The 18,605-nt window shown below is 39.7% G+C and overlaps 1 protein-coding gene across 1 annotated transcript in view; it reads right to left on the bottom strand.

Annotated features, from left to right (window-relative positions):
* The window catches only part of urb1 (URB1 ribosome biogenesis homolog), a 20,772-nt gene extending 3,194 nt beyond the window's left edge, over positions 1-17,578 (bottom strand). The window contains exons 1-35 of the mRNA XM_077540687.1: positions 17,358-17,578; positions 17,117-17,256; positions 16,894-17,045; positions 16,281-16,410; positions 15,538-15,634; positions 15,358-15,443; positions 14,948-15,073; positions 13,742-13,866; positions 13,473-13,668; positions 12,486-12,623; positions 12,117-12,278; positions 11,902-12,040; positions 11,149-11,271; positions 10,965-11,077; positions 10,568-10,675; positions 9,690-9,806; positions 9,470-9,608; positions 8,481-8,639; positions 8,066-8,259; positions 7,563-7,778; positions 7,298-7,483; positions 6,259-7,075; positions 5,225-5,423; positions 4,964-5,150; positions 4,799-4,857; positions 4,535-4,725; positions 4,332-4,442; positions 4,026-4,089; positions 3,780-3,948; positions 2,868-2,970; positions 2,633-2,793; positions 2,418-2,529; positions 1,209-1,315; positions 934-1,077; positions 722-831 (exon numbers count right to left, since the gene is read on the bottom strand). Coding sequence (XP_077396813.1) covers positions 722-831; positions 934-1,077; positions 1,209-1,315; positions 2,418-2,529; positions 2,633-2,793; positions 2,868-2,970; positions 3,780-3,948; positions 4,026-4,089; positions 4,332-4,442; positions 4,535-4,725; positions 4,799-4,857; positions 4,964-5,150; positions 5,225-5,423; positions 6,259-7,075; positions 7,298-7,483; positions 7,563-7,778; positions 8,066-8,259; positions 8,481-8,639; positions 9,470-9,608; positions 9,690-9,806; positions 10,568-10,675; positions 10,965-11,077; positions 11,149-11,271; positions 11,902-12,040; positions 12,117-12,278; positions 12,486-12,623; positions 13,473-13,668; positions 13,742-13,866; positions 14,948-15,073; positions 15,358-15,443; positions 15,538-15,634; positions 16,281-16,410; positions 16,894-17,045; positions 17,117-17,256; positions 17,358-17,484 — 5,507 coding nt within the window. The 5' untranslated portion in view covers positions 17,485-17,578. The remainder of the gene's footprint in view (positions 1-721; positions 832-933; positions 1,078-1,208; positions 1,316-2,417; positions 2,530-2,632; positions 2,794-2,867; positions 2,971-3,779; positions 3,949-4,025; positions 4,090-4,331; positions 4,443-4,534; positions 4,726-4,798; positions 4,858-4,963; positions 5,151-5,224; positions 5,424-6,258; positions 7,076-7,297; positions 7,484-7,562; positions 7,779-8,065; positions 8,260-8,480; positions 8,640-9,469; positions 9,609-9,689; positions 9,807-10,567; positions 10,676-10,964; positions 11,078-11,148; positions 11,272-11,901; positions 12,041-12,116; positions 12,279-12,485; positions 12,624-13,472; positions 13,669-13,741; positions 13,867-14,947; positions 15,074-15,357; positions 15,444-15,537; positions 15,635-16,280; positions 16,411-16,893; positions 17,046-17,116; positions 17,257-17,357) is intronic.
* Between the last annotated feature and the right edge of the window lie 1,027 nt (positions 17,579-18,605).

Below are 18,605 nucleotides of genomic sequence, written 5' to 3' on the forward strand. Positions count from 1 at the left end.
TTTTAGGCTATGATCATGTTTATGGACTATTGGTTGGCTGATAGACAATAAATTATGCCTCAGTTTTAGTGCTGGGTTTAAAAAAAAAAAACGATTAATGAAATCGATTTTCCTTTTCATAGCCCAACATGAATTAATAAAACCATTAATTGATTATTTTAATATGTCTTTTTCCTATAAAGTCATGACAGAATACATTTTGTTTTTTGTATCTTGCTGTTTTCTTCAAAATTACTGTTCACAGGAATTTCAAAGTATTTTCTTACATTTACAAAATAACTGACCTGTTGCACTTCAAGACAATTCCGAATATTTTTAATTTATATTTATATTTACCAATTATTGAATTAATGAAATGAAACACCATTTGACCAGTTACAGCCTTCGCATAAATTAAGTTGGAATTTAATGTTTGTGGAGTTTTTAAATCATGTGTTTGAAATTTAAGAATAAGTAACGTTCCATAACAATACCGTATGCATATTCATTTATATTGGATTGAATTGAATCTAATCAAATCGTATCAAACTCTTGTAAATTAGAATTCATAATCCGATACCAAAACCAAACTTAAAAAACACAATTTCATTATGAGACTACTTTTTTTCCATAAGATTCAAAATACTCTCTCTCGACCATTTTTTCCCCTTATTTTCAAATTGATTGGTTTGAAGACGGAAATAAGGAATGGACCACGCATGAGCGTGCCATGACGCGGCACCTTTTTTCAACCATCTGTATAATCCACGTCAAAAGGCCGCAGCTCTTGCTCAGGTCGTACGCTGCTCTGGTTACACGTGCCGCCCGACACAACACCCTGATGATCTGCGCCTGGTGGACAAAGTCTGTCACTTTTTTTCACCTCAACATTGAATTTGATGGCCAGCAGTACAATGGAAGACTGTATGCCAAGTGCGGGCTTGAGTCAACAACCTGAGCGTGTTCGTCACACAAAGGGATGCTGCCAAAGCCAAGGAGGCTGTGGAAGATGCCTTGCTGGTTGCATACGTCGTAGCAGTGTCCGTCACTTATTCCTTCCTCCAGCACGCTCAGGATCCACTCACGTTCTGTCTTGTGCTTCGAAAGAAACAAAAAGTCAGTCAGTCCTTCCAATGACCCACAAACCAAAATAAGCATGTCAAGGTTGTAGGTTGTAGACATAAGCAGGTTTTGTTTGGGTCTTTATGCAGTTTAGCCGGGCACTTTACCTCCAGGTCGAAGCTGTAAAAGAGCTTAAAGAACTCGGGAACCTTCCTCATATCCAAACTTTGATGAGACAGCAGGAAGCGATTTAGAACCACGTACATGTAGTCCTCTGAGCCAAAGAAGCAACACAGAAGGGAAAAATAAACAAACACAGACATGCATGGCCAGTAAAGGCTGACAATTAACCCACCACAAGGAAATCTTTTACCTGTTAGTAAAAACACATCTGCAGGCGAGCTGGGCTCAATTTTGTGAACTCTAATATCACAATGGTGGTTAGAGTTTGTTAAGTGGTAATCGCTCACGTGCTAATGCTAATCGCGATTGCTAACATTTAGCATAGGCAAATTTTGTTGCCGTTTAATGATGCTCATACACAAACGATAAAAATTAATAGCTATATCCAGTCAAGTCAACTCATGTAGATATAATGATGTATGTTGGAACTAAAATTGTGGTTAGTGTTAGTTTACTGAATAGTTAGCGCGCTAATGCTAATCGCAAATTGCTAACCATTTAGCATCAGCTAATTTTGTGGGGGGGTTTTTTTGTTTGGTTTATTGAACATATAAACAGACATTACATGTACCTATAAAAAATACAAGTTTAAGTAAAAATAAAGAAACAATGTGAAGGAAGAAAGAAAATAATTCGTCAATAGCGTCATAAATAATATACATGTTCAAAAGGAGTCGGAAGAACTTTCCGATACTTCTCACGTTAATATACTAATAAGTTGTTCTTATTTAACAATACATCTTAGCATAAAATTAAACAATGGAAAATAAAACAAAACATGCTAACCATAAGTACACTGTTAATATTGTTCTGAGTTTTAAGCCCTTATACATTGTATATACTGTACTTTTAAAAAAAAAGAAAGCGAAAGTAATGCTCGACATTTTTAATAGAATAAATTCCCAAACAATGCATAATGCATATGAAGATAATACATAATGAATAGTTATATCCCTTGACTTGACTCAATACATCACGTTCAACCTTAGTAGATTACCAAAAAAATAATTGGGTGGGATTGGGCGTTTCAAAAAAAAAAATAAATAAATAAAAAAAAAAAAAAAAAAAAAAATTGAAAATCACTGTATTAATTTCATGCCACTTTATTGGGATGTAGAGGTCTTTCTCTAAAATTATCGGCCCAAAAATATTCATTTGCATGCTTGAAAACAGGACTTTTTAAGGTCACTCACCAGGTCTGAGCATCTGCTGAGACACTTTGCTTATATACGTGGTCAAGACAAAGGGAAGCCGCTGATTCTGCTTTTGAACTCCATTCTTCACCATGTCCAGCAAGTACAGCAGCTGTTGTCAGCAGAATTCAATGAGTGCTTGTATTTTTTATTTATTTATTTTTATTACTTTTGAGATTACTGGTAATTATTATTATTATTTTTTGTTTGTTCACCTGTCTCTTCTCTCTGAAACGGGCGGCCTCCAGGTGCTGGTAGAAGCAGGTCAGCACGTGGTACGCCGCCGCTCGCACCTTGGCGTCGTAACTGCTCAGAGCCGCCAAGGTCAGCCCGAGGGCGTGGGTGGAGACGAACTTGAAGCAGTCCACCACAGCCTCTGCCACGAGACACGCGACGGACGGTGAACGGGAAAGACGAGCGGCGATAGAAGCAAGAGTGAAATTCATTCACCTGGTCGAAGAATGGCGCTGAAGAGAGGAAGGAGGAAGCAAGGGTCGTACAAACCGCTGAGGTCCTTCTCAGCTTTGATGTCGAACAGTTGCACTTTATCTGCCTGTAAATCGTCCAAAAAATTATTTTTTTGACACAAGGGAAGCCATTTTCCACAATACATCCAGCAGATGGCGCTGTTAATCCTTCTTGATCAGAGCCGTATATAGTTCTGTTCTTGATAAAACAGATGGAGTCAGCCATTTAAAAAAAAAAAAAAAAACTGTAACAGTCAGCCAATTTCAAGCTGTCTGACGGATCTTTCAAGGCTCACAGAATATTGTGTTTCATAAGACTTTGACTCTGCTTCCGCCACAAAAAAAAAAAAAAAAAAAAAAAAAAAAAAAAAAAAAAAAAAAGGTTGTCATCTTATTCCATTCATCCATTTTGAACCAAAAACTAAGGAAAACAAGCTTTTTGTTCACAGATTTATATTATGGCAACAGTGACTTTTACACCAATAATATTTGCTTTGCTTATGCCTAAAATGCCAACAGCAATGAAAATGTGCTTTTGATGAACTTGAACCAACTTTTTTTCCCACACTATCTATTAAGTACTACTAGTATTCAGTCACGTGTATGTGCAAATGCAGTATGTGTGTACATAAGTCATACTACTACTTTTTTTTTTTTTACTTCTTTTTTTCAGCTCATTTTGAAACCAGAGCTCCTCAAGACCTTTCTCCGTCCACTGCAAAAAAATAAATAGAATGAATAAATAAATAAATAAATAAAAAAGGCACCTGCCGGCGATGGCGCTCCTCAACTATTTTACAAGTACCACCTAAAACTCCTAGTGGTGGCTTAAACATTTATTTTTTTTTAAATGAAAAGAGTGCCATTAACGATACAACAAATTCCTAAAGCACACCTGCGGGATAATCCTGCGGCTCTGCGGAAAGCGCGCAATAGTTCGGAGCATTTTGTCGGCGTTGAGCAAGGCCAAGATGTCATCCGAGTGGGTCTGCTTCCACAGAGACGATCCCAAGCTCTTCCTGGTTTTGTGGTGCTCCAAAGCTGCCGGACCCCAAATAATGGATCTGTGGCGAGAATTCCCCCAAGTGTGAGCAATGTACGAGCAATTAGTGAGATGACAAAGAAATAAAATTCTACTCACTGAAATTTGAGAAGACTTATGTGATTTTTTTCGTATTCCTGAAGGAGCAGCAGTATTGTCTGATCTGTTTGAAGGAGACGAGGTACAGTGGGAAAAAAAAAAGAATGATTGGACAACCAGCAACGCAATTTGTTGTATTCTAGAAAAGCTGAAGTTTCAGACCACAAATTGTCTTTTGGTGCCAAGTTTGATAGTGAAAAGCTGACATTTGTTCTTTAACTAGAAAGTGGGTGGTTTTCACCCACAAATATTATTTTTCAAATGCGCCATTTGAGTCATATCTGAACTAACCTCGTTTGATATTACCTGTATTACTGAGCGTGGCTCCGTATGCTCCCAAAAGTACTAAGAAATGATTCATGTTGCACACTGCTGGACACTTCCTCAGCAGACTGAGAAGGAGTGACACCAAGGCTTCTGAAGAGCAATAAACAAAAAGGCCAACCAATCCTTGAAAAACCAACCAATCAGGATTTGAGTTTCCCGTTCATCTTGAGGTATTCACGTACCTTTAGCCTGACTCCTGCTCGGATCGTCATCGTCACAGTCTAACATGGTGGGCAGGAATAAGGAGTGGCTGCTGGTCATCATGTGGAGGGTGGCTAAAGGGATCAGACCATTTGGGATGTCGCTGGGATGGTACATCGCTTCCAAAAGGCTCCGCAGGGTCTTGAGGAAATGCTCGTCTCTGTAGCGGCACCTGCAGACGAGCACATAGTAATTCGTGATTCATTATAAAGAAATCGGAGAATAAGTCATGATGACTCACTCACTTCAGTCCAATCCTCACAAAAGCGTTCCAGTCGGCTGCAGCGATGTCGTCACTTGATATCTGCACAGAGAAACTACAACGTTAAATTACATTCAACTGAAAATAGAAAAAAATGAAAAATACTCCGATTCAAAATGTGCTTGCGAGTGTTTGTTTGTTAACCTACGATGAGTGTCTGCAGTCTTCCCAAAACGCTGTGCTCTTGAGTAGAAGTGCTTGTGGCCGGATCATTGACCTGACCGAAAGACGCGATCAGACACTTGAGGGCGGATGTGGTGACGCGCTTCCTCCACGTTCCTTCTTCTTCGGGAAAGTCAGTCAGCTTCTCCGTGATGACGTCCACCAGCTGCCACCTGACAGGGAAAAAGCAGCCTAAAATTTGACATGTTCTGAGCCGATGGTTTGTAAACGTTGTGGTAAAATTGACCTTTCAAAACTGTCCGTCCTCTGCAGGGCATCCGGCAGGTTTTTCATCAAGTCCCCGATGTCGCTGATGTCAGCAGAGAGCTTGATGAGAGCTGCCAGTGTTTCAACCACGGTCGCGGCTTCTGCCACGTCGCTGAGCGCACGCTGGATCAACTTGGACAGGAGATTCTCCTTCATGGCATTTAAAACATCTTGTTGGACTGCAAAAATATATCAAAGTTCAGTAATATATGAGCCCAATAAAGTATAAGATGATTTATCAGATATAAACACCACTTCACATTTACATTACTTCAAAATCCCCAATCTGAATTAGATTTGGACCAGACTCCAATTTTATTTTATTTTATTTTTTTAATTGGACGAGATTCAGAAAATCTAAACAAAAATTTTAATTGGGATTTTTTTTCTTCTTTCCATGTCAAACATTGTTGACAAATACACATTTTTTATCAGATCTGGACTAAATTCATTTCTGGTCTTGCATATATTTTTTTCTTCAAATTATACTAAATTAATTAGATAAAGTAACATGATTTTCTCATTTTAAATTAGCATTGCGACAAATGTGGAATTTGTTCACATATTAATTTAAACCTTACCTACAATACTTGATTTGAAGATAATGAGAATATGATAAGATCTGGATTCTACTTGGTTTCATACTATGGCTTTTGACTGCGGATTCACAAATTGAACTCAAATTGGATTGGGTTAACGATCAGAACATTATTGCTATCATGCCAAATTTACAATCTGGATCAGATCTGAATCCAACTTGGCAAACGTCACTCAAATTGTATTCGACAGAGATTTTACATTATTACATGCACAATCTGGATCAGATCTCGATTTACATTGCTTTGAAATAACAGCCTGTGACACAAAAAAAAAAAAAAAAAGGCTGGACAAAGACACATTATTTGTTGTAGTAGATACATAATCATTTTCCAGCCTGTTAAATTAAATTGTCTCATTTCCAGAGGCACACAATCTCTCAGTGCACGCTAATGTGCCACAGGTTTTAATACAGACCGTCTTTGGGCGTGGCTGGATCCTCTCTCCCCGCCACCAGCAAGTACGCACTGATGAGCGGGAGGAAGCTGTCCATCATGTTGGTCATCATCTTGATGTTATCCGACTGCAGGCACCATCTCTCAAAGCAGAGGCGCTGTGTGGAGCAGTTGCTCACCAGCAGGTCTGCGATAGCCAGAGAGTCACCGAGAGGACGGCGGAGGCATTCCTGCAGCACGTCAATGCGGACCAGCCGGGCACTTCCGGGCTCGCGGGACAGCGTCTGGAGCAGGAGGGTCTCCAGTGTCGGGCTGGAGCAGGACAGCAGAAGCGTGCCTAGGCCGCCCAGGTGAGTCTGCGACAAGAAGAGGCCGTCGTCCCGGTCCTGATTCTCGGTGAGAATCTGCAGCGTGGCCTGGCCGTAAACACTCAGCTGACCTTGTGTAGTAACGAGCCTCTCCTGCGGGAGGAGCAGCAAGGCGGACACCACATCTCTCACTTTGGAAGGGTCCATGTAGCTGTGCAAGGACATGAGGGCATGGAAAGGTCTGGACTGCTCCTTGGGAGTCTTGGATCTGGTCTCCTGCAGCTCCCTGTGCACGGCTTTCTCGATAGCACCAGCGTAGGGCGCGATAAGCTCCGTGTGACCCAGCTCACGCAGGGTCGGGGCACTCATCGTCAACAGGGTGGTGATGTCGTCGCTCAGCTGAGCGCACATGTGCTTCAGTTGGAAGGTCCTCAAAGAGTGAGGGGGCGGCGGGGTGGCCGCTTCCAGAGACAGATACCACTGCTCTACACAGGGATGCTTGAAGATGGAGCTCAGGGCTGAGAGAAGCATCTAAAAGAAAACACACACACAGAAGGAAACCGTTAGCTACAGTCAAAATAGGCACCGGGGCACTTCCAGGTGACAGAAATCAAGTGACAACCGCTAACTTCAACTGAATGACACAAACTTGTTGTGTTAAACGTTACACAGTTAGATACAAGCACTTTCCACCAGTCTCTGGTTTAGGTCTAAACAAAAGTTCTACTTAATCCATCGTGTTTTGTTCATGACCTGCTCTTTGTCTGCCTCCGCAGTGGACGACTGGTTCATCTCCAGGAAGAGCTCTGATCCATCTTGGTTAGTCTGTACTTTAGGTTGAGGGTGCGAAGTCATCTGCCATCCTTGCAGCTTGAACACCAAATCTTGGAGTATTTGCACTAAGCTCTTCAACACGGTGGAGCCAGTGTTTTTTGGAAACTGAGCAGAAGAGAATCAAAATGAATGCGAATGAGTGTAACTACGTGTTTTTGTTTGGGTTTTTTTTTAGCTCTCTTACCGTGCCAAAGTTGTCCACTGCCGATTTGATGTAGAGTAAAATCTGCTTGATGCAAAGTGTATGGTCAGCAACCGACATGGAACCTATGGCGACCTCCACCTTTGTCCTGAAGGTGTCGGTCAGCACAGAACTCAGGCCGTCTAGGTATGCAGCCTTCATTAGAGCAGTGAAGGATGGCGGTGACGTTTTGTCTGGCTGATATTCTGATGATTTAAACTGTAAGGAGAAGAAAAATGTACTTGATGCTACACTCATGCTATTTTTGTCTTAAATCGTCAATATGTTTTACACATTGAATAAACAATAATGGGGACTTTAAAAAAAAAAAAAAAATCAGGTTTATGACCATCTGGAAATCTAACTGTCAAACCTGTCCCAGACGGTTATCAAGAAACAACAGTTATGCAAAAACTTCCCCGGGTAGGACAAAAAAAAAAACCTCAAATGTATATTTAACATAGGACCTATAATTTGGAACATAAAATACTTAAGGGCAAACTGACCAGCTCTACTTGACATTGCTGCGGTAGCCACTTGGAGTAATAGTGGTGAAGCTGCACAATGGAGGTGTGTGCAGAAACTTCGGAGGACATCAGCTCTTTGTCGTACTGCAGCAGACCCATGCAGAGCGGGAGCGGGTCACGCTGGCTGTGCAGGATGTGACTTAACACGGTCGACAGGTACTCAAACACAGCCACTACAGGAGGTAACATACACACACACATTCTTATTCGAAATCTCGAAATGTGGAAAAATTCTGGAAAATTTAGAAGAAAAAAACCCCCAAAACAATTCAACGTAAATCTATTCTTGCCATCTTCTGAGAAAACAATAAAAGGATTGGCTGAGAATGCTGAGCAGTCGACAGGATGGAAATCACAATAATTAAAAAAAAAAAAAGGGAGTACGTGTGGTAACCTTTGCCTGGAGCAAGTTTGTTACGGGCCTCCAGAGCGGCAGGGACGGCCACGCTGAAGGGAAACGTCTGAACGACAAGCTCCTCACTCAGAGGTGGCCCCAACTCCTCCGCGTCGCCTTCGCTGCCCTCCATGATGACGTCCAGCATGTCCAGAACATCTGGCGACGGACAGAGAGACTGAGATTGCACCCAAATGATTTGAGTACAGTACTGTTTGCGTTCCCTTGTGATCAAAGTCACAGCAAACCCCTGATTGTTGGACTTAAACTGCTGACAAAAAAAAAAGTGAGAACACATCTAAGTGAAAATGTCCGATTTACACATGCATTTACTTTTTTAAAAGTGAGTTTATTTTCAGATTTCTTTATGTTTTGTAATGGTCGCTCTATATAGCATATGTTCACCAATTGTGGGTGGTGTGGAACGTAACTAACATGATGAGCGGGGATCACTGTAATGTGTCTCACAAGTCATTGACCACATTAAAGAGTTTGCAACCTCAATTTACTATAGTTACGAGACTAACAGTTAGCTTAACTTTTTATTTGTCTCCTGATGCAGCTACCTATATAGTCTATTTGTTCTCGATCCTTTATTGTCTTCAGATGCCAAAAGGGGAGTTTAATAACTTAAAATTATAGTGTTGAATTATAGTGATGTTGTTCGTGTTGAATAATTTTTACTACTGAATATAGTCGTTTATGTAATGGGTTCATGACGGTGTACATTGTAGGTGCATGGTGGTGATGGCTTGCTGTTTATTCTTTATCTGTGTGTTACCGACCAAAAAAGGAATACCAGTCTCTATTTGAAGTGCTTTGCCACCATCATGTGGCATCTAGGGTAATTAAAAAAAAAAAAAAAGAAAAAAAAAAAAAGAGATGGGTGTCAACCAGTTCAATTGCGAATTAATATTACGGCTCTGTCCCTATCCCGTACCCACCTTTGAGTGAAAAGGCATCACACATAAGACATTTAAGAGGCTTACCGTCAATGTGAGACACGCAGACACTGGCCGCATCTCCCTCCTGGCTACTCAGGTTGGACTGCTGGTATGCCGCCTCCTGCACCAGGCTGGCGACTTTATCTGTGTATACGTGCGAATGGCACACGATCTTGACGAACACCTCCAAAGAAGAAATAGATTGTTTATTCCCAATATCGACATCACCAGCATTCTCCGAGGTCACGTAGATACACTCGCTCACTCTCTCCAAGAACTGGATGACAGTCTCTTGTTGGCCGGGCTCTACTCGGTCCAGCTGGTCCAGCCAGAGTTCCAGTTCAGACCAGGTGTACTCAAAAACGCCGCTGTCCTTCAGCACCTGAAGACCACACAAGACCAGCAACATTAGTGGACTTACAGTTTTTGATACAGTGATGTGGATTTGTTTAATGATGGGGAGCTATTTTTTTTTTCATTTAGTAGTACCATGACCAAGCCCATCACTAATTTTACTATCAAATCAATAGAATCGTGAATCAAAATTTTCACAAATGTGTTCATTAAAAATAAATTGGTAATTTCCCATCACACTCATTAGGGTAGTACTAGTACATAACTCCTAGAGTCATGCGGTTATCCACTTTGAAAATCCAGGTGCTATCTGGTGGGGAAGATGTATGCAGAACTCGTGTCATAGCACATCACCCATAGCATTTCAGGGGCTAGTAAGCCAAAAACTATGTAACTAATAAATCAATAAATAAAGACAAAATAGGGTCATCGGAACATTAATCTGTCCATATTTGACAACACTTGTTCACGTTAGGGTCGAAAGTGAGCTGGACTAGTCTTTTATTTATTTATTTTTTCAAACAAAATTGTTTCAACAAATAAAAAAATAAAAAAATAAAAAAATAAAAATAAGAAAGAAACACACAAAGAAGGAGGAGCTTCGAGGTCGAGAATCCGTGTAGGTGGTGTCAAACATTTAGGTGCACCCCACACTGAACCGCGCCTAAAACTACACTGTGCAGCCAGGTCTTATTCCAGCTGAGAAGGACAAGAGGCGAGATACAACCTGGACTGGTTGCGAGCCACTCGCAGGTCACATACAAGTATACTGTACATTGGGCTCCTTACTTTAAGAACCAGCATTCGAGTGGAGGTCTTCAGTTGGTCGCAGCGGCTGCCGACGAACATCTTGAGGAGCAGATAGAGTACAGACTTCTCGTTGTCATTGGCAGATTCCTGTTGAACGAGAAATGTACAACCACACGACGGCAAGATGAGAGCGTGCAAAAAGCATCGCTGAGGATCGCAAATTCGGCGGCAACGCGAGTGCATTGAAAAAAACTTGGGATTTTCCTGAAATCTGCTTTCAGCATTCACAGCCAATTTTAGTCTGCTGACGTTTTTCTTTTACGGAAACGGGGGTGGAGTGAGTGTGACAGGACCGCCCTTTCAAACATACTCATTTCAAATCTTGATCCTAGAGATATTTAATTACGTGTTCGTAAGACAGCTGTGAGCATCTTACCTGCAGACGGAACCACGAGAACTTGCTCGCGGGAAGGTCTAACGCCAGCTGTAGGATCTGATGCTGCAAGACGGGAGCTACTTCCTCATTCACGCCTCCCTCTGACACAATACCTTGAGACAATAAAGAATATTATTGAAGTTCCGACAGGCCTCTCTAATAGCTTAAAAGTAAAACATATTACCTTTTAGGAGCTTGCTGAAGTCAAACTTGCACTGAGTAACCAAGTGCGGCACAACTTTTTGGTAGAGGCAAACGGCCTGCAGGATGAGCGCTTTAAGCAGGACGACCTCGGGTGTCTCAGGAGCTGAAAGGACTTTAGTTTATTATTAAACATGCTACAGCAAATCCAAAAAAAAGCTGAATTTAAAAGCCCTTTTTTGAGGTCACATTTTAAAAAGACGCCCTAAATTATGCCACAATATTTTGTGACATATTTTTCATATCATACTTTGGGAATATATACACCCCTGAATTACAGTATAAGAAATAATATGCAGTAATCCCAGGGAATTTGTGATGACCATTATGGCTTAAAGCACCTGGCAAAACATGCTCCTAAAACATGGGTGACTTTTGAGTCACCCCCGAAAACCTGAAGTATTCCTGGAAATTCAACAAAATTATAAATAATTTGATATCTCAGCTCCTGAAGCAAATAGAAACATAATTCCAAAAACATTTCATATCTTACACATGTGGCATTTATAAAAAAAAAGTTTATGTTAAACCTTATATATATATATATATATATATATATATATATATATATATATATATATATATATATATATATATATATATATATATAAATATATATATATATATATATATATATGTGTGTGTGTGTGTGTGTGTGTAGATGTATATAACATAACATATATATAAAGATGTATATAACATCTTTTCTGTTGGATCTCATACTATGCAAGTGTACCTAATAAAGTGATTTGGTCCTCTTTATCTATCCGTTTTGCGCTCGCTTCCTTGTTTGTCTGACTTCCTTCGCCGTGCGTCTTGTCCTTCTTGCTGAGTGACTGCCAGTTTGAGATGACACTCGTCATATCCGGCAAAATCTAGCAAAACAAAAGGACTTTAAAAGCAGGGGAATCTAAATTTGAAGGTGTTAAAATGACATTTTATTGCGTTAACCTTGCAAAGCATCTCTCTGTACTGCTGCACCAGGTCGGCCATCATGTCCGGCGTGTACGCATCTGAGCGGTGGTCCAGGAGGAACTCGATGTTCTTGTCAGCTTTCTTCAAGATGAAGCTCATCATGTTGAAAGTGGTGACTTGCACGGCTGTGTTGGCAAACTATCGGGAGAGGAGACGAGCGGATTATTGGTTGAGTTCAGTGATTCTCAATGTTTGAGGGTCCCTCTAGTGGTAATGTTCTTATCAATGAATAATAAAACCATCACATCACAAATCAGTGGATTTCTTTTCTCCAAACAAAACATTCAGTTGTTTGTTTTTTAAACATTTATTTACTGTACTGAGAATGTGGTAGGAGACGCTTACATTGAGGCCCTGCGTGAAGAAGGCCTTGTTGCAGACGGGGGGCAGCGAGACCACCGTAATCATGGAGAGCAGGTGTGCGAGAGGAACGTGCTCACAGGATTGGAACAAAACGCTGATGTCCGGCTGAGCCTCATAGATCTGATGTGATATTAGAGGAAGGATATATTAGTCAAAAAAAAAAAAAAAGCACAGCACTCTTCATTAGGTAAACCGACAGCAGCAAATGAGTGTTAATACAAGAGTTACATACAATATGTTTATTATTGTAATTGTAGAGTGGTGTAGAACTACACTGGATGATGAGATAAAAAAATAAAATAGCCAAAAGAATATAATAATAATAATTACAAATAAATAATGATTAAAAAAAAATACCAAGGAAAAATAATAAATTTCTTCTATTTAAATGTTCATAATATTAAACTGATTTTTAGATTTTAATTGTCAATACATTTGTGGAAACATAAAAATATAGTTTTTAATTAATTTACCATTAAACAAACAGTATATTAATTTAAATGATTTCAGTGTATTTTCTTCATTTTTTTTTTTTTTTTTTTTTTTACCAACAAAGAGAAATTAATCCATTTTAGTTTTGTTTGCCAACTCCCAATTTTAAATGCATGTACATGTAACAATTTCTGTATTGCCTCTTTCAATAGCTTTAGTTTTTGCCCATTTTTAAATGAATTAAATTGACAATAAAAAGAAGTCTACGGTATAAAATATGTGATACTGTATGCACTATGCACTATATAATAAATACACATTTTACAACAATTAAACAATCATAAAAAATTAAAATGGTCTTTTATTTTCATTCAAGTTTAATATTAACATTTTTTTTCCTGTATCGTTTTACTTTTTAGTTTTGACTCTACTTTCCTGTAGGACATTAATGTCTATGTTTACAGTTTCTATTTACGTCACATTTCTGCATAAAAAATTTTGTGCTGATCATTTTGTCATTTCCTCATCCATTTTCACCTTTTTGAGCAGCTTGACATTGTCCTGCCAGGCACATTTGAGGCGGGGCGAGTAAGAGTAATGCGTCTCCTTGAAGTATCGCGTGAGGACGTCCGGACTGGCTTTGAGCGTGCGGACCACCAGCTCGGCCACCAGCTCGTCCTCTGTCGCCTGCTTCAGGCCGACCAGGAACTGAAGCAGCACGATGTTGCCGGCTCTGCGGAGAAAGCCGGGGTCGTTACAAACAGCGTGTTCTGTGCTAACATTGGATAGTAAAATGGAGTACTTGCCTGCCAGCCGTGCCGAAGCTCCCATCGTGGAAGCTGATGCCGTACTTTCGGGAGCAACACAATTCTAGGAGGAAACTGTGAGCCATCTCCCGCACCCCCGATATCCCAGCATCCTCCGAGTCATCCTCCATTTTTCAACATAGAAAATATCATTTAGACAAGCGAGCAAACTTTAGTTTAGTAAATCTGGTTTATTCCTTTTAATTGCCATGGAAAGTTTCCACTTTCCACCTTTTGAAAAATTCCCACAACACTGTGTAACCCTACTCCCCAACCACTGGGCCACAGACCAGGACTGATGCATCAATCAGCTGAGTAAAAGGTTAGTCCAAAAACCAGTAAAAAAATAAAAAATAAATTAATAAAAAACAGACACAGCGGAGCTTCTTTGGAAAAGTTATAAGAAGACCAAAAAGATAAGAATAAGAAAAGACTATTAATTTCCAATAAAAAGACATCAAATGAGGTCAAAAGCGTTGGTCTGTGGCACAAAAAAAAGTGGGGACCTTTGGCTTAGACTGGTGGTGTCCAAACTATGGTCTGGGGGTCATATTTGGCCCGTCGTCCATGTTTAAGCGGCCAACTAAAAATTTGCTACAAATTTTTTTTAATTTACTGTAGAGCTTTTCTACACATGCAAAGAAGCTAATTAGCTTAACTAGTAACAACATTACTCTTCATAACACCATGGTGAGTAAAGATAAATGATTTTTACAAGTAAAAATGGCTTCCTCCACTTTTTGCTCTGTCAAGGTCCAAATTGTGAACAAAGTGCACAAATGATTCCCAAGTAACTGCCAAGTGCTCCTGTTTTGGTTAAGAATGTACCAGGAGGTGTAGTGCAGGGGTTGATATTTCTCTGCTGGGTTACAGGGTCTCCAACCACCCCAAAATCGTGTAAAATCTTAACTTTCCCTTTTAAAAATCTGCTCTGTTAGCAGTTTTTCCACAAAAAAAAAAAAAAAAAAAAAAAAATATATATATATATATATATATATATATATATATATATATATATATGTAGGATATAAACAATATGCTATTGCTTGATTGATTTTGATGCACAGTACTTAAAATAAAAATTCTAAGAAGCCCTTGCATCCTTTGATTTTTCTCTATGTGACCCTTGGAGCGAAAAAGCTCGGACACCCCTTGCTTTAGACCAACACTTGGCAAAGTTTTAATTCAAATGAGACAAAAACTCACTTCGTTCGCTTCCGTGGCGGCATCCACGATCCCGTTCCATTTATACAGGGACGCGATGTTGGTCAACACTGCTGCTGTGAAAAAACGCACCTTTTGTGTTTTGCTAATGGCCTTGTTTAATACAACCTGCAAAGGGACAAAACACATAACATCATCAAGAGACAAACATGGAAGAGCAAAGCAAACACGGCTTCTGATAAGCAGCACGTACTGAACGTGTGCAACGATCGCAACATGAGAGCGGGGTTATTTGTGTATGCTCCACATGCACTAATTGACGATTGGACAGTATGGGTTATAGGTCACATTGAGTGGAAAAGGTTTGTGAAATTACTCATCTCAGTCTCCATTTTTTATCTCGCAAAAACCTGGCATCGGAACAGTGGTGAAATTGAAGATCATGTGCTTACTCTGGTCTTCAGCGTGGACAAGATCAGATTGACGATGGACATCCTGTCCTCCTTCAGCCCCGTACTCAAAATCTCAGGCAGAAGCTCTGCCGAAACACATTAACATGTGAGCAACATGCTTAAAAAAAAAAAAAAAAAAAAAAAAAAAAAGTTGCTTGGTGATTATTACTCCATGCTTACCTTTGACCTCTAGTATCTGTCCAACTGTTGCATTGTCCCCAGACACCAAAAAGGAGAGGGCAAACTGGGTAAAGGCCATGCGGACGTCGGGTCTTCCCTGGAAGAAGAAAAATAATATATGTGCTCCTGTGAGGTGGCACCGTGAGGTCAATTTAATGATTTCGTTTTTGCTGTCAATTTGGGATGTCAAAACTTTTTCCACTGAGGGCCACATACCGCAAAATGGAAGGGATAGATTTGTAAAACAAGCTAAAATCAGTCCACTGTACTAGAGGTCAATAGATGCAAAGCAGTTAAACGTATTACAAGGAAAACAAATAGTCTACTTCTGAGCTTTAGGTTATCTGTGACAAAACAAAAAGGTATTCATACTAATGTGATATCTTGAAACATTAAAAAATGCATTTGATTTTTAAATTAAAAATGGAACATTGAGTCAGAGGTGAATTTTTTTTTTTATATTTAAATAATTTAAAATACAATACGCGATATCGTGTTTTGGCAATAACCAATATTTTTTATGTGGGTTACACTTCCAAGTAGTATAAACGTCAAGAGATGTGTCTGGTTGGGAAAAACAAGCAAGACCCGGCAATAAACGCTGAACTGTTGATCTCGCGATTTCAAACCCAAATGTGGTCAGTCAATGGGCAAAATAAAGGAATTGGTCATCTTTTGGCAGAGAGTGTATTTGCATGTACAAGATGCTTATTATGAAACTTTTTTTTTTTTAGCCCTCTCACCTTCTTATCTTTCCTCCTGGCCAGCCCAGAGAGGGACTTGTGCATATAAATGTGACTTAGGATCTCTCTGGCAGCTTCGGGCCCTTGAGATATGGCAGCAGACAGGAGACTCAGGCACTGACAAACCAATCTGTGTGGGGAAAAATGATATCATTGAATGTAGATCAGCACTCAGGAGACAGATTGTCTTCAACATCAGAGGTTCCGCTGGATCATATTATTTAAGGATTGACTTTTCAGTTGTTATTATACAAATAGTTGGTTCTTGGCAGTAAAAATCTTATGCGGGCGTCCTATTTCTGGAAATAAGCCTGTGAACAAGGTATTTGCAATTTTTCCCAATTGTTTCACATAATAACCTCCCCAGTGCTGACTTTCTCCGCCTAGGACCTGGCAGGTAAATTGGATTAAGATTTGCTATGTAGCTAATGCTACATTTCCACTAAGTTCCCAACAGGTATGGCATGTTTCCAGGCTGCAATACACACAATCCCTAGCATATTATGTTATTCGGACACCAGGAAATTGTTTTGTTGAGTGCTTAACAGATCTCCTAAAGCAAAGCTATTTCTGCCTTTATGTACACTACAGTTGTTGCGTTAAACCGACAGACCTGTAATTTTCTGAATGCAAGCATCCTTGAATCTGCTTCATGTGACCGGAAACTGTCTTTTTCACAATGGCGTTGCCCACCATGTTGAAGTGAGACAGGTCACTGGCGGTCCTCAGGAGAATCATCTCCAGACTCTGGAAGATTAGCACCACCTGCACAGCGAAGATAAGATTATTAGGTGTTCATTTTAGGACCATGAGGTAATATTTAGAGTCAAAGTCACCTCGCTCTCAGTTTGTTTTTCTCCTTCCAGCAATTTGAATATTTCTGCACACTCCATGGAGATTTTAATGAAACCTTCAACCACATCATACAACTCAGATGACGGAAGCTTCTTGGCGGTTGATACGAACCTCTCAAGTCCTGGAGGGGAACAAAAAAACATCACTTTGTTTGTGCTCTTATGATTAATAATATATATATATATATATATTAATTTTTATTCTTTTAGGCAAAATACGTACCCTTCATGGCTGTGGTGGGGTCCCTCAGCATGCTTTTAAAAAGAGTCCCGTTAAACTCAGTCATCTTTTCTTTTTTGGCCGCCGTGTTGGGCTTGGCCGCGTCCTCACTCGGACGCTTTCTACTCATTTTTAAACGTCTACAATGGCTAAATAATACAAAATACACTCTCAGTTAGGTCAGGTGTGGAGAGGAAAACTTCCATACACGTTGCGGTGTAAACAGAGACAACTGGTCCGTAAAAATTGGCACCCGGTTGGAAACATTGAGCGATTGAAAGTTTGTTCCGCAGTAAAAAACAAAAAACAAAAACGTTAATCTTTCTAATTAATTCAGTCAATCGATTTTTCCTTGTAGAGACCCATTTTTTATGTACCCGTTTAGTTTAAATCTTTCAAATGATGTAAATGTTTGATCAAAAATAAAAGCGTTGAATTCCAAATGGTTCGTGTTTGTGCAGTTGCAGTGCCATCTGGTGGCTTCTTGACTCATACAGTTTTTTTTTCCCACTGCCTCCAAAGAGTTTGGTGATTGTAGAATTATGTGTACATGAACGCAATGCTACATGTACTATTAACTTTTTGGGATAATTAAAACTTCAGCTAATACCAGGGTATAGACTTTTTTTTTTCAGTATTATTATTATTTTTTGCAATTGCATGTGAGATTGAGACAAAAAAAATGTCCACCCTGCCAGGGTAGGTCTGGCAATGAGACTGCAGAGGGCTTGATCTGCTTCTTGGAAAAAGAATGGATAGTAATTAAGGGACAAATGTTTTTAAATGTGAACATTTGTATATCGTGAATTTTGTAAAACTCTGGCCATGCTAATAATAATTACAACTCATTCAAATCGTAACTATCACACGTAACGGTGTGCGCCGCCCCACCCTCACGCTGAAATCACAAATCGAAAGCAAAAAGAAGCTCTGATTCACTAACACAAAGTTGACAGCAGAGGGCAGTGTTTCACTTGTAAGAGCGGATAACGTTTTCAACCAGGGTGATCTTCGATGACGTCATGAAGCCCAACTATCAAGTCAACTTACCATGTTTGTGAGTGTGCGTGCATCAATCAATCAATCAATCAATCAATCAATCAATCAATCAATCAATCAATCAATCAATCAATCAATCAATCAACCAATCAATCAATCAATCAATCAATCAATCAATCAAAATAAAAATAATTCTACAGTATTACATAAATGTTTATTTTTTTCCTGTTTAGTATTTTGAGTTTGTCCTGG

Source organism: Festucalex cinctus, chromosome 13 (genome assembly GCF_051991245.1).
Source record: "Festucalex cinctus isolate MCC-2025b chromosome 13, RoL_Fcin_1.0, whole genome shotgun sequence".
Lineage (NCBI taxonomy): Eukaryota > Metazoa > Chordata > Actinopteri > Syngnathiformes > Syngnathidae > Festucalex > Festucalex cinctus.